We start from the raw sequence: 14000 nt of genomic DNA on the forward strand, positions 1-14000 counted from the left end.
TTGATTGACATGACGCCTCATTTCAGATAAGCAATCGACAATAGTTATAATGAATAAATGACACATCTTATATTTATTATAATTTTGATTAAGTTATCATAAAACATCGATAATTCTCCGTTTCGTTTTTTCATGGGACGCACTAGCTAAAGAAAGTGTTGATTAAAGAAAGAGAGATAGTGGTAAGAGGTAGAGAGATGGTGGTAGAGAGAGATTAGAAAGGTGACTGGATGAGAGAGAGGGAGAGAGGGCTAACAAAAAAAGGGTCGTAGAGAGGGCCTGGAGAGAAAGATAACAGATAAGAAAGGAAATAGTGTTGATTTGAGATACAGATGGATTTACTACTATCGAGAGAGAGAGAGTTTCAAGGTGTATTCCCGAATTAAAAAAGGGGAATTGTTGGATCTGTTTTTGTTATCGGAACAAAAATTCTCCTCACCATTGTCCAGTCGCAACAACGACATACAAATAATGACAGATTTATTATGACATTCCCGCCACAAGTCGGCGCTCTCAGAACAAAGGCGTAGGCTTACAATCTTAAATATCGCGGTCTGTCTGAACTTGGGTGTTGATTACAACATTTCCAAGATACGGTTATCAATCCAACTTTCTACTTCATTTGTGCCTTTTCATTGCACCTTTTCATTGCACCCACGAAAAGATCGATAGAAATGTCAGAATGTCTATTACCCTTCCCAGCTCAATGGGCGGCACAGGGTATGCAAATTAGAAATTGTTCTAGCGCTGCTGGTCGCTACAAGGCGGCCGCGGCGTAGTATCATTCATTCAAAATCAGTTTTCATAAGACCAAACGTCCAAAATGATGACAAAAGATGACATATAAAAATACATAACAGTCTCGTAGAGTAAATATTTCAAAGAACAAAACATGCATGTCTACGTCCCACTACCTCTCTCTCCCTCTCTCTCTCAACCTCAAACAACGGACCTCTGCATCGATTGCGATTCACACAATTTTCATTTCATTTACATTTCATTTAAAATGGGGAAAGCCTTCCGATCGCTAGAAGGAAGGAATTTTACTGGCAAGGTGATTAAACGAGTTCTTGCCCCTCTTAGCGCGACAAATAGAAACCCTATTCCTCTCAAGAATTATGTAATATTATGTAAGATAATCCCCCCATTCTTGCCCCTTTCATTGGGTACGCGTTTGGGACGCTCGCGTTCTCTAAACAAAGGAGGGTACGCGATGAATGGAGAAGGTTTTAATCCACCATACCTTACGCGTTAAGGACAGTCGCGTTCTGCTAACAAAGGAGGGGACGCGATCGTCCTGAACCCGGACGAACGCGAGTGATAATAAAGTTGCCTTCCCTTAGCTCTCATGATTTGTTAGCTCTCATGTTCAGTCACCTGGCAGGTTAAGTACTTGTCATGATCAGTCACCTAACATGTTTTAGCTCTCATGATCAGTCACCTGATATATTAGTTAGCTCTCATGATCAGTCACCTGATAAATTAGTTAACTGTAATGATCAGTCACCTGATAGATTGGTTAGCTGTAATGATCAGTCACCTGATAGATTAGTTAGCTTTCATGGTCAGTCAACCGTCACAGTCAGGTTAGTTAGAACTCTCAAATTTTCATTTTTGTATGCCTTCGCAACAAAGTAGCCGGAGGCATTATGTATTTGAGTTGTCCGTCCGTACGTCACGTTCTCATGATCGCATTATCTCAGGAACCGAGTGATGGATTCCCGCCAAACTTGAGTCATGAATGTATGTTGCAGAGGCAATGAATTGATCAGATTTTTTGGTCATAAGGTCGAAGGTCATAGGGCTCATGTATGCAAAACTTGCTAGTGATCGTATTATCATTAGAACTGATGGGCAGATGACCATCAATTTCAGGACATGTTAGTATCTTGCAGAGCCAATGAACTGATTAGATTTGAGGGTCATGAGGTCAAAGGTCAAAGATCATGGGGCTTTTGTATGCAAAAATAGCTTGTGAACGCATTATCATTAGAAACGATGGACGGATTATCATCGAACTCGAGACATGTATGTAGCTTGCAGAGCCAGGGAATTGATCTGATTTTAGGGTCATGAGGTCAAAGGTCAAATGGTCATACATGTATATAAAAAAATAGCTTGTTATCACAATAGTCTTAGAACCTGTTTATGGGTTACAATCAAACTTGAGTTTTAAAAATTGCTTCTGTATTGGTGTATAAAATTGCTCTTTGGGGAGGCATTATTTTAAAGATCCATCTAGTTATGAGAAATATTTCACATTGAACCATATTATCTTCTGTTGATACATTGTAATGTTCATGGTTGCAAATGTTTACAGATGAGCTAACGTTTACTCCTGTTTTGTCCTGTTTAAATAGATATTACCGTGAAGCAGCCAAGACACCAAGTAAAGCCAAACCTGGAATCTGCACCAATCCATGATATTGATAAGGACCACTTGAAGCGGCTAAGGTTTCAGTCATCCCTTGCGAAGCTCTTCTATGAGCAGAACCGGGAACTGAAAGACAACGGTGTCCCAGGTGATCTAGAGGAAATCCCTCTACCAAGACAGTCGTCTGTTGAACAATCATCTATAGAACCTGATGAACCAGTTGTGGAGACTGTTATTGAAATGTCTCCTGCAAGTCCTGACGAGCAAGTGGATGAGAATTTGAATTCTTATATTCCCAGAAGTCAGCATTTGGAACATCAGCAAAGCAACCAAAGAACAGCAGCTTATGCAAAGCCTGAGGCATCACCTGTTGATGAACATGACTGGAACAACTATCCCAACGATTGGAGGAGTGAGCATCCTAGTAGTACCCCATCATGGGATCATTCACATCCTCAACCCAACCACCAGAAAGAACAAAGCAGACATAGGGTTGAAACCAAAGAGAGCCGAGACCCACGTGTGCACATTCACAAACAATTGCAACCTGGTGGTGAACCTTCAAACCACCATGTCAGCCAACAAAGTCCAAGCAGTCATCCACCTAGTTCCAATCCGGGAGAGCATCATAGATTGGGTCACCAACAGTACGAGCAGCAATCAGGACAGCCAGAGAATCAGTCGGGTCACCAGTCCTATGAGCGCCAATCAAGTATGGAATGGGGTCCTCCTAAAGGTAGTCCAAGGGGAAGGGGATCGCAGTCAAGATCGCATCAAGAATCATATCATCACCATCAAAAGCATCCGCCTAAGCCTCCAGACAGTCAACAGTACAAACGTCAAGCCAGCAGTGATTGGCCAAGTCAACAGCCAAGTGCCAAACATAAACCAAATCACGACAAGAGGCCACTGGAAGGTATTAATTGGTTGAATGTAAAGAAGATGAGATTCAAAACTATAGAAGCAAAAATGATAATTGCTTCATAGAGGTACTGCTAATTTGATATTTATTGCTATCATATTTGTTTGGGTTTTTACATCTATTTTTATTCTAAAGTGTAACTTTATTTTAATGTGTATTTTCCTGTTTTTAAAATCAAACACAAGAAAACAATATTTGTATTAGAGCAACAATGTTCGGATCTCACACAAATTATACTAAGAGCAATTTTTATTGTGAGTTATGATGGCCAAGAATAATATTGTTTGTCACTGAATTTCTTATAGCTTTAATTGCCCATGACACCTAAGATGTATTCTTGCTTTGAAATATTAGTCTTCATTATATTCTGTTTCCATCATAGTTTCCACATCTACCATCAAAATGATATCAGTGTGCATGTGTGTAATGAGTTTAGTTTACATAGTTACCATTGTAAGGGCAAGAAGAAGACATTTCAATCATTTTGAAGTGTTACTGATTATAATTTTGTCTCTGCTGGATGATTCAAAATCCATAACATTTTTGTTTCTGTCCAGCTTCACAAGGTGACCTACCCCCACAGATCAAGGAAGTAGCGTCCAAAGTCCATAAAATGCTGACCAGTGGACTAGACCTGGGTCTCCGAGGGGCTGCTGGTGATGCTAACGTCCAGACGGTACAAGAGGAGACTGATGATGAGAAGATCGCTAGGATGAGGGCTACCCTACAGGCCTTGGTGGAGGAGAGGGAAAGACTCGCCAAGAGCAACTCAGATAAGGTCTCCAATTTTTTTTTATCATGACGACTGAGTTTTTTAAATATTTTTTTAACATGATTATGAAGTCAATACTTAAGTTTTACAGGCCTTGTGAAAAGAGAAGAATGACTTGCCAAGAACATCACAGATCAAGTTTGCAGTGTTTTATTTTCATGATGAATACGCAGAGTTACTGTTAACACCTTATAGGCCTTCGTGGAGGACGGGGTAATGCATGCCTAAACAACTTTCATCACATCATTTAAGTTACCATGTACATCTATTTGTAAAGGTCATTCTTCCTTGATCAAGTATGGACCTAGAACCATGAAATTATCAAGGAAGTAAACATTCATGGTGATACTTGCCTTGTTCTGTCACTTGTAATGTGCTACTTAATCGTGCACTTGATGATTTGGTAAGATATTTTTGAAACTGTGACATTGAAGGTTATTTAAAAGTATAAAATCAATTACCTTGTATAAAAAGAGGAATGCTTCTGGTTGAAACAATGCCTCCCCCTTTGAATACCAGGCCCAGGAAATAATTTAGATTTGATTTTACGGAAAACGTGGTTTATTTAAAAATCTAATTGTATCCAGCAGATGAATGTATTACCAGCTATGCTCATCATGCGTGTGTTAATTTGTATTGCTCTAAAGTAAGATGTGGAATTGGAACTGAACAATGAGTGCAATTACCTGTTTCTTTCACAGGTCAGTGGTAAAGTCCACACTTTCTTAAAATTCTGTTTTTACGATTATAATTTGATATAGTTTACTTTTTGATATTTAATATTTTATTGATATTTGAAAGGCATGAAAATGTTTTAAATCACTAACTGTTTTTAATAAGATAAGTCAAAATGGTATGAAGAATTTCCTTTTTTTAAGAATTGATTTAGATATGTTTTTTATAAGAGGTCAAACAAATTAAGTAGTTTGAAGGTATGGTATGACAATTTGCTGATGTTTTATTGCACAGTGAAGCTCAAAATGGTGTAGGTGTTTACAAAGTTATGACTTAAACATTCACTACTGAAAAAGAATGACGTATTCATCTGGAGAAGTCTCCTTGAAAATAAATTTAATGTATGTTTATCTGTACCACAGAATAGGTTAAAATAGGGCAAATCAATGCCATTACATGTGTCCCATACATTATTGACCACATCTTGATTTTATAGTATATCTGATGACTTTCAATGTATCAAGCTGATAGCGTTAATTTAATTAACTGAGTTTAATAATTGAATCAGTCAAGACATCAAATAAATTCACTATATATTTACTATACGTATTAATGTATATTTACAATACTTGTAAACAACAATAGCAATATAAAGTGCTATCTTTAAGGTTACTTGGCAACATGTAGAAAGGTATTGCCTCCTAAATTGGTATTGAATTTCATTGTAATGATGATACAGAATGAAACTCACCTCAAACCTCCACCCCCACCCCAAGAAAATATTGCCATGAAAATCTGTACTGAATTTGGCTTTCTCTCAATTTATTTGTCATCCCATAGTAATCTCGAAGGTAAATATTGATTTATGAAAAAGGATGAATTGTGGGGCTATCATTCTTATTGATTGCAGTGTGTAACCGGTGCTGTGGATATCTTGTTGGCAGTGATGTCAAGTCGCCACAAAATGCATGCTTTACTGAATTACTTTTACCTGGAGAAAAAAATGGATAGCTTGGTCAATGACCGTTGGTCACCGCTAATTCTAGTGCATGAATTATTAATTTTTATCTTTTTACTTTATCAAGTAAAGCTCAATTCTTGTTCCTGGGGTTCCTGGGGCTGGAGCGAGTGATTAAGGGTAATTCATACCTGCCATCTACTACGATTTTTTGTTTTAAATTACGCCTTACGATTTTGTGTCGCAAAATAATAACTTTTTTTTTTTTAAATTTGCCCGTTCACCTGGCACTGTCCAGGCCGATGTTACCTGTGCCCGGGAGAGCACCGGCATGGTACCGTGGATAAAAATGTTTTCCAGCTCAATCACTGTCAACTCACCACTCAGAAACTGGGACCAAATGTCCCATTTCTGTTTGGACTCTGAAGAAAATTAGTTTGTCATCTTTGGTTGTAAAAACAGCATATTTACTATCATTATTATGAAATCAGCGCCTTCAACTGCAACTCAAAGTAAAATCGGGTGAGTTTTCGGTGACGGACCTGGGATACTTCTACCATAATATGGTGGTGGCAAAAAAAAACACATGGTGTCCGAGTATTCAAGTATTCGCCTGTAAGCCTGGGAGTGTACTCGAGTACCTCATTACACGCTTATGCACAGCCCTTTATTTTTCTCCTCAAGGGTCTATTTCATCAGGGGAATTTTGAGCTGTTTGTCCTTGGGTTTTTTTTTTGTGGTGGAGGGGGTTGCATAAGTGATTAAAGATGAGTTTAAAGTGAAGGAAAAGGGCATTCCTACATGTTGAAAATACCAAAAGCTCCCTACCATGGGAGGGGGGACAGCCTTCTCCCACACCCACCCCCACTCCCTCGTCCTCGTAAAAAATGATTACTATTTTAGTCTTCAAAGGGTGGCAGGTATGGACCGATTCTGTGCAATGTGTCCTCTACGATGTAACCTTTTCCAAATATTTCATCTAAAATGAAGAATTTCTTGATATGACCATGGCATTGAATAATGGTGCTTTCTGGTATCACTCTGGTATCACTCAGTCATATTGAGAGAATCTTCATTCATAGATGAAATACATGCATGGAGTCTGTTTAAGATGATGCATTCAATTGCTGCAGATTTTATTTTATTTTATATGACGATGACAGAAATCAAGGGAGAAGTGTAAATAGTTTTATTTTTTAATAGATTGTCATTTCTTGATATAACCTTGCGGAGAGGTTCTGATCACTTTATATCAGTTTTAATTGATGACTGTCTTTCATCGAGATGCATGTTTTTTTTATATTTCTCTTAAAAGAACTTTGACAATACAATTATGTTGCTACTATTCTCTACTTCCTCTTCATTTTCAATGTCTTCTTGCCTTTGATAATACAAAACTGTCTTCAACATTTCCAGTCATTCTGTAGAGTGGTATAATGCGGTGTAAATTTCTTGAGTTATTTTTCCAATAAATTATTGTCTAAATACAGGAAAGTTTGCCCAATTTTGTGCCGTGTACTGAAAGTCACTATGTGTTTTAGTATTTCTTGAAGAGTATCATGATAAAGGATGGAGAAATTGCTAATTGGTTCTTAAAGAGATTCTGATATGTATCTTCTGACATTGCCATTTCCTACAATGTAAGTGCCATTGGCATTGGGATAATTTATTTTCTTTTGTTTTAAATCCTATTTGATATTTATTGTACTGCTGGCAAGGGTAAGAAACATATGAATTCAGAGAAAATTGAGAATTGTTGAAACTGAAAAAGGGTACAAAAAGACTGTGAATACTTGCAGATTTTGAAGGATACATATCCACAACTTTTTATTAAAACTCTGATTTCTATGTTTTCTTACCTTGCAGGATTCTGCAGACCCTCCCACATCAGTGCCACCGCCCAAGGGCAATGAGGTCTTGAGCACCCCACCCACCATCATGGACACTACCTCAGAACCTAAACACCCTTCTCAAGATAGTCCCAAGGAAAGCACAGTGGTGGAGAAACCCAACAAGACCATAGTAGTAGAGAAACCCAAGGGAGATGCACAGACCAAGGGAAATGGCAATGAGGCAGATGTAAGGATGGAAGAAAGAGTGGATGTATACAAGGAAGAAGCAATGGATATAGTTGATAGTGATGAGGGGGAGGAAGAAGCGAAGATTGTGCAAGAGAAGGATATTGTGAAGAGAAAACTTGAGGAGTCGGAAGAACCTGCTAAAAAGAAAATGAGAGTTGATGATGTGCCAACTGCAGAAGCAGAGAAGGACAAAGGTGATGTGACAAAGGCTTATCCTGTTGTGCCAGAGAGTGTTGTGCAAAAGAATATTGCAGTATATGGGGTTAAGACGGTTAGTAAACCCATAAGTAGAACAGACAGTACAGAGCAACAATCGCAGGGAGCTACAAATCAAAAGCCAATAAGTGCAAAGGGTCTTGTGGATCCAAAACAACCAGAACCAATGACCAAAACACAGAAAGATCAAAATAAAATACAGGCTCCTGAGAAGAAGCCAAAGAGCGATGTAGGAGAAAAGAACAGAGTTTCACAGACTCTTGAGAAGAAGCCGAAGAGTGATGTAGGAGAGAAGAACAGGGTCTCCAAGAAAAGTGAGAGTGCAGACAAGCCAAGTAAGGTGTCCAATGAAATAACCAGTGCGTCGCAGATGAGGGAGTACCTTGAGAGAAGGCACAGCAGTGACAAGAAGGGCTCGAAGGAACACATCTCCAGTGCATCAGAGATGAAGATGTTCCTGGAGAATCCCGACAAGGTTTCCATCAAACCAAGGAGAATCAAAAGTGCCTCTGAGATGCGCCAGTTCTTGAATCAGCCTTTCACCAGAGACAAATCATCCAAGACGCCTGGGTTTGAAGGACATAAAGGTCAGTACAATTTCAAATGCATTGGGTTTTTTTCTCCCTGTAAAGTAGTTTCTTCTCTTCTGAAATTCCAGTCTTGGGATAATGGAAAACCAAAAACTTTTACAAATCTTATATAAGTAGACTGAGTTTATAAAAGTTGCATTTTGTGCAATGATTGAAAGAACATTAGATTGTTTGGATTAATAAGTTTTTTACTGCATTTCTATTGGCAATGTAAAAGCAGCAGCAGTATTGATAGCTGTGATATAACTTTTTTTAGAAGCTCGAATCGTAATCATAAAGTTTTTATCTGATTTTGAGAGGGAGAGGAGGGGGTGTCAAATAACTTATTCCCTAGGAAATTTGAGATAAAGTATGACAAAAACATCGTGAAATGTTTTTCAAGCAATCCTATACAGATAACGTTTGCAACTCATTTTGGAAGAAGTAACTCTTTTCAAAGATTCATTTTGAAGTATATGTAGCATTTTGTAGTCCATGAAGCACAGTAACAAACTAACATTGCAAAATTGATAATGGAATTTTTTTTGATGAATCAGTTAGAAATAATTTTTTGCCAGCAGAGACTTGTCCGTCTGCCTTTGATTGAAAGCTGTAGTTTATGTCTTTAATTCTACAGGGCGGCCAACTGCTGCTGCACCGGACAATACTCCCCAATATCCCGAGCTCGAGGGCAAGTCGAGGGATGACCTACTCAAGAACCATGATGGTGAACTTCCAAGCAATCATCTACAGAACTTCCTCAGCACCCACCACCAGATCACCTGGTCTCTGTCCCAGGGGGTTAGGGTCACTGTGGGGAGGGAGATGGCAGGAGCTAGGCTAGGTCCTCCACCCCCCGGTGCTAAGAAGGAAGGGATGGAGGAAGAAGAAGATGACTGTACCTCTAGCATCACAGCTGTGTGTCATGGCTCTTATCGGTAGGAAATTATCACCAGATCTTTGATTCACATTGCATGTTATTTTCATATAGTACTTGGAAGTTTTGTAAGGCAACCTCTTCTGTTCTGGCATTTGTGCAACGTAGAGGACCCTCATCCCATCACAAAATTGACAGGTCACTACATCTTGAAGATATGATGAATTGTACATGATATGGGCATTTTTATTGTATTTCTTTCATTCTTTTTTGGCATAAAAAATTCCCAAATAAAAATACCTTTAAATGAATTTGCAACGTCATATTATTTGGTATTCTAGAACATAATCTTACGAGTATTGTTGTCCAATTTTGCTTTAATAACTTTTAAGATTAAATGTTGAAATGTTTTAATCTGAACTTTGCTTACCATTATGTAATGCCTTTGAGCTTTAAGTAAGTAATGATAGAACAATGCCCCATTGTTTGGAGAACAGGTCAATGAATGGAACACAACCAGACACCAGTACCAAAGAGGGACTAGCAGATCAGATACGTCAAGTTATTCATCATAGCCAACCGGTCAAGAAAGTTGAAGCAAGAAAGGTACTTTATAGGATACATTGATCTTTTCATCCTGCAAGTTAGGAAAGACTGCCTCCTTGGTCTGCAAAATGAATGTTTGCATTTTTGTATTGAACAATCAATAATTGTCCTTTTTTATTCTAAGTGATCATCAAGAAGTTAAATCAACAATTAATATTCTTGCTCCTTTTATGGGTGGTGTCATAAATCACTAAAATGGTGTGTAGTAAAACTTTGCATTCAAACTTAAAGGAGATTTCTTGACATAACATATTGATATACATTGAGGTTAGATAACAGAGGTGATTTATCTTTATTAATGACAGTAATAATTACACAGGCACCTAATGTCTTGTAAAGAAATAGATTTTAACCTTACATCTTCTCATCAGTAATAAACATTTATATTCTTCTAATTTTGTCTCTTTTTCTGATTTTGATTTACATGTAGGGTTAGGGGCTTAGGGGTTTAGGGGGGGCTTTGCTTGTGATTCAGATTTGTTTTGAGGTAAGGTTTGGATTAGAGTTACTTGTAGGTTATGTAAGAGTTAAGGTAATGGTTAGGATTGGGTTAGGTATAGTGTTGGGTCCCGTGTTAAAGTGTTAATGAAGTTCTCCATAGAAACTGACCATGAAGCAATTGTCCTTGAAGTATCTATTCCTGCATTCAATTGTTGTCATTCCATTCTGTCACATGCACAGGTGAAGGAGATCCAGAAGGGGGGCAAGCAGAGGAGAAAGAGCTCAACTCAACTATCAACGGAGAGCCAAGACCAGGGGAGAGGGGAGAGTCCAGCAAACATACCAGATGGTGCGTGTTTCCTGGGAGACCTAGACAATGAGGAAGAAGGTGTGGCCGTAGCCATGGCAACCTCACATGACAACAACACACGGACACAAAACATGGAGTATGCTCCGGATAACATTTCTCCCCTTCTCGTCTGTCTAGCACTCTCTATATATCCAGCAGCGTGATTGCATGTGCCTGGGCTGTTGCGCTTCAAAAATGCATGATTTTTTTTTCTTTCTTTCTTCCATGTGCACATCAAACAAACCAAAAAATTGTTTCTAGTTGCTCAGTCAGAATATCTATTTCTTCCCTCCCGACGGTGTTCTTGCTTATGTACTGTCCAGTGTGCATCTTTCTACTATTCTTATTCTTTTGACCTATTTATCACCTTGTGCTTTCTTCTTTCCTTTAAACTTAATCATCATAAATATGTTCCTTGTCCCCGAACCGTCCGTGCAAAAAAGGCTTTCCCATCGAAAAGTGACAATTCTTTCAAAGCTACACAAGATGTAAATGCTCTCATCCATTATTGCATACACATTTACAGTGTCTACTACCAGAAGTAGAGTGCACTGTTACATACACGTATATATCACATAAACATCATATGCTACATCACCATCTCTATCTGTTGTTTTGAAAGAATCTGATGATTTTTTTTCTGTTGCACACTGCAACAAGGATATTTTGACTCCACGTGGAGCAATCATGATCACGTCAAAACATTTTTAAACTCTTATTGAACTGTGATTTTGATGGTACGAGACACTGTTCTTGCATTAACAAAACGCATCATCAAATTCATCATTGTGCATGCCTCAACTCTATCACAGCGCTATCATTTCAAGTTTTTAATTTTAAAGATTTTATAACTTTCTTTTACTTTATGATATCAAATACATGGCGTCTAAAAATCTGCTACCAGTATTTTCCTTCTATAACCCTTTCTAGTAAATATTTTGTTGATTTCTGTTGCTTTCTGTGCTGTGTAACTAACTGATGATTGCTCTCTAATATGTTCCCTAAATTTAAATGTAAAGGAGGTGATGGGGTTAATGGGTGTGATAGAGATGTCAAAACTAACAATTCCAACCCAGAATATTTTGTATAGTTTGAAGTGACTCCCTCTCCATAAAGATAGACCTACGCTCAAGTGTAGTGGTTAATAATGTATTATCGCATCTTCCGATTTGTTTCAATTTTAGACTGAATGAATATGAAATTATTTGAAGGAAGCTAACATCATATATAGTTCCTTTAACCCTAGACTGAATACTATACCTAATCCTAATAATCCTAATTGCAACCATTTCCCTAACCCTATATCTTTGACAAAATCAATCCTGGAGAAAAAGCAAATTTCAGAGCACTCATAGATATCATAACTGCATTATGAATATAATAATTTCTTGATTGAAAAGTAACTAGGTGTAATTGACCTGCCCATGTAGATGATTAACTACTTGAAACCCATGGATTCCTAAGAATTGTTAAAAAAAAAACTTGCTTTAATACCTATGCTGTGCATGTTAATCATAACTATCTTCATAAAAACATTACATATTAAAGGCAACCGCTCTAGTTGAATGCTTTACTTTGGCTTGTCTAACAATGCTACATTAAAAATACTTCTGCAAGAGATACATTATACACACATTGTTGCAACATTTCTATATCTAAGGTTCCTTCTTGCCAGCTATCAATTGTACATCAGTATGTATTCAATTTTGGATGTAGAAGAACCCAACAAATATTTTACCAGTATGTATAACTATCAACTAAAACAATTCCGATAGAAACCATGCAATTTTGAATAATTAGCACATTAAACGCTGAAATTTGGTGATAGTTGAGACTCTGACCATGCATGCATATTTGTGTTGGCTCAATGCATTTTTCTTTTGCTGGTCCAAATTATATCACCATTAATGAAGATTCTAATTTGCTGCAAGTAAAAAAATCATAAGGATGAAGATAACGAAGTTACTTTTGAAATGAAGTTCACTGCAAATATATAAGATTTTTAAAAGATTATCATAATGAAGTTCTGTAACCAGATATACTGAAATGGAACTGTATACTTACCCCATAAAAACACAAAGAGGTGTAAATATGATAACATCCCATTTTTTAAAACATATATATATATATATACCGGTATGCCTCTTTCACCAAAGGTGGTGCCTGTGGTATTACAATTGACTAACATAGAAGAAAAGAATACTCTGCAGGTGAAAATCATGAATACAAGCATCAAAGTACAAAAGAAATCAAAAGAAAATATGGACTGTTATGGATAATTAACACACTGTATACATATGTATCCTATTTATGTCGCTTTGTGATAAATTTTATTTGCGTTTTGTTCTGAATATATATTAAGACATGTTTTTAGTTTGACTTAGTATCAATACTGTTTTAGATTACACAGCAATTAGTTGCCTTTATTTCATACAGCTTGAGTATATTATTATTTTGCATGGATTATGTTTATTAGTTGCAGTCATATTGACAAGAAATTCATAAAATGATTATTGAGAAACTGATCATCAATTTATTAAACCAGCATCGTGTGTTTGAAACATGTTTTAAAAATACACATTTTCACTCCATTTCAGCACACATAACTAAAGCAGTTAAGCCAACGATTATTCTATTGTCTATATTTAAATTGTTGATGACTTAAAAGAAATTATTTTGCTGGATATCAAGATTTGATTTAGAAGTTAAGTATTAAGTATTAACTATAATCATGAGCAACAGAGGGTGAAACTGCTACTTTTTAATAAGAGTAGTTGGTTTGGAGTGATGACTATCCAGTTTGGCTAAGATATTAATTTTGCTCCAATTTGTTCTACTTTTCAGGAAAGAAGAGAGATAACAGTAAATCAACATCTAAGAAGCAGCCAGGAAATATAAAGCTCACAACCAAAAAGAGTCATTTAAGTAAAGTTGAGACCCTAAGCCATGCTGTTGGAAGTAAAGAAACGTCCCTGCAAGTCCCAATGAAACACATCAAATTGAAAATCAAGAAAATTAAGAAATCATGTACAACAATCTCAAGCTCAGGAGAAGCTGCAGAGAAAGAGAAAGTGCCAACTCAAGCCAGACATGCCATGGATTCAACTCGAGGTCTATCTCAGAAGAAGAACAACAACAACAAGGTACATGTATTCTAAAT

At 37.2% G+C, this 14000-nt stretch overlaps 1 protein-coding gene across 1 annotated transcript in view; it reads left to right on the top strand.

Moving 5' to 3' along the window:
- Window positions 1–14000, top strand: part of LOC755431 (microtubule-associated protein futsch) — a 36096-nt gene that overhangs the window by 14012 nt on the left and 8084 nt on the right. Inside the window, exons 13-19 of the mRNA XM_030972740.1 lie at window positions 2361–3290; window positions 3854–4074; window positions 7568–8585; window positions 9205–9505; window positions 9942–10050; window positions 10732–10840; window positions 13685–13983. Of these exons, the coding sequence (XP_030828600.1) occupies window positions 2361–3290; window positions 3854–4074; window positions 7568–8585; window positions 9205–9505; window positions 9942–10050; window positions 10732–10840; window positions 13685–13983 (2987 nt within the window). The remainder of the gene's footprint in view (window positions 1–2360; window positions 3291–3853; window positions 4075–7567; window positions 8586–9204; window positions 9506–9941; window positions 10051–10731; window positions 10841–13684; window positions 13984–14000) is intronic.

Source organism: Strongylocentrotus purpuratus, unplaced genomic scaffold (genome assembly GCF_000002235.5).
Source record: "Strongylocentrotus purpuratus isolate Spur 01 unplaced genomic scaffold, Spur_5.0 spur5_scaffold_6, whole genome shotgun sequence".
NCBI lineage: Eukaryota > Metazoa > Echinodermata > Echinoidea > Camarodonta > Strongylocentrotidae > Strongylocentrotus > Strongylocentrotus purpuratus.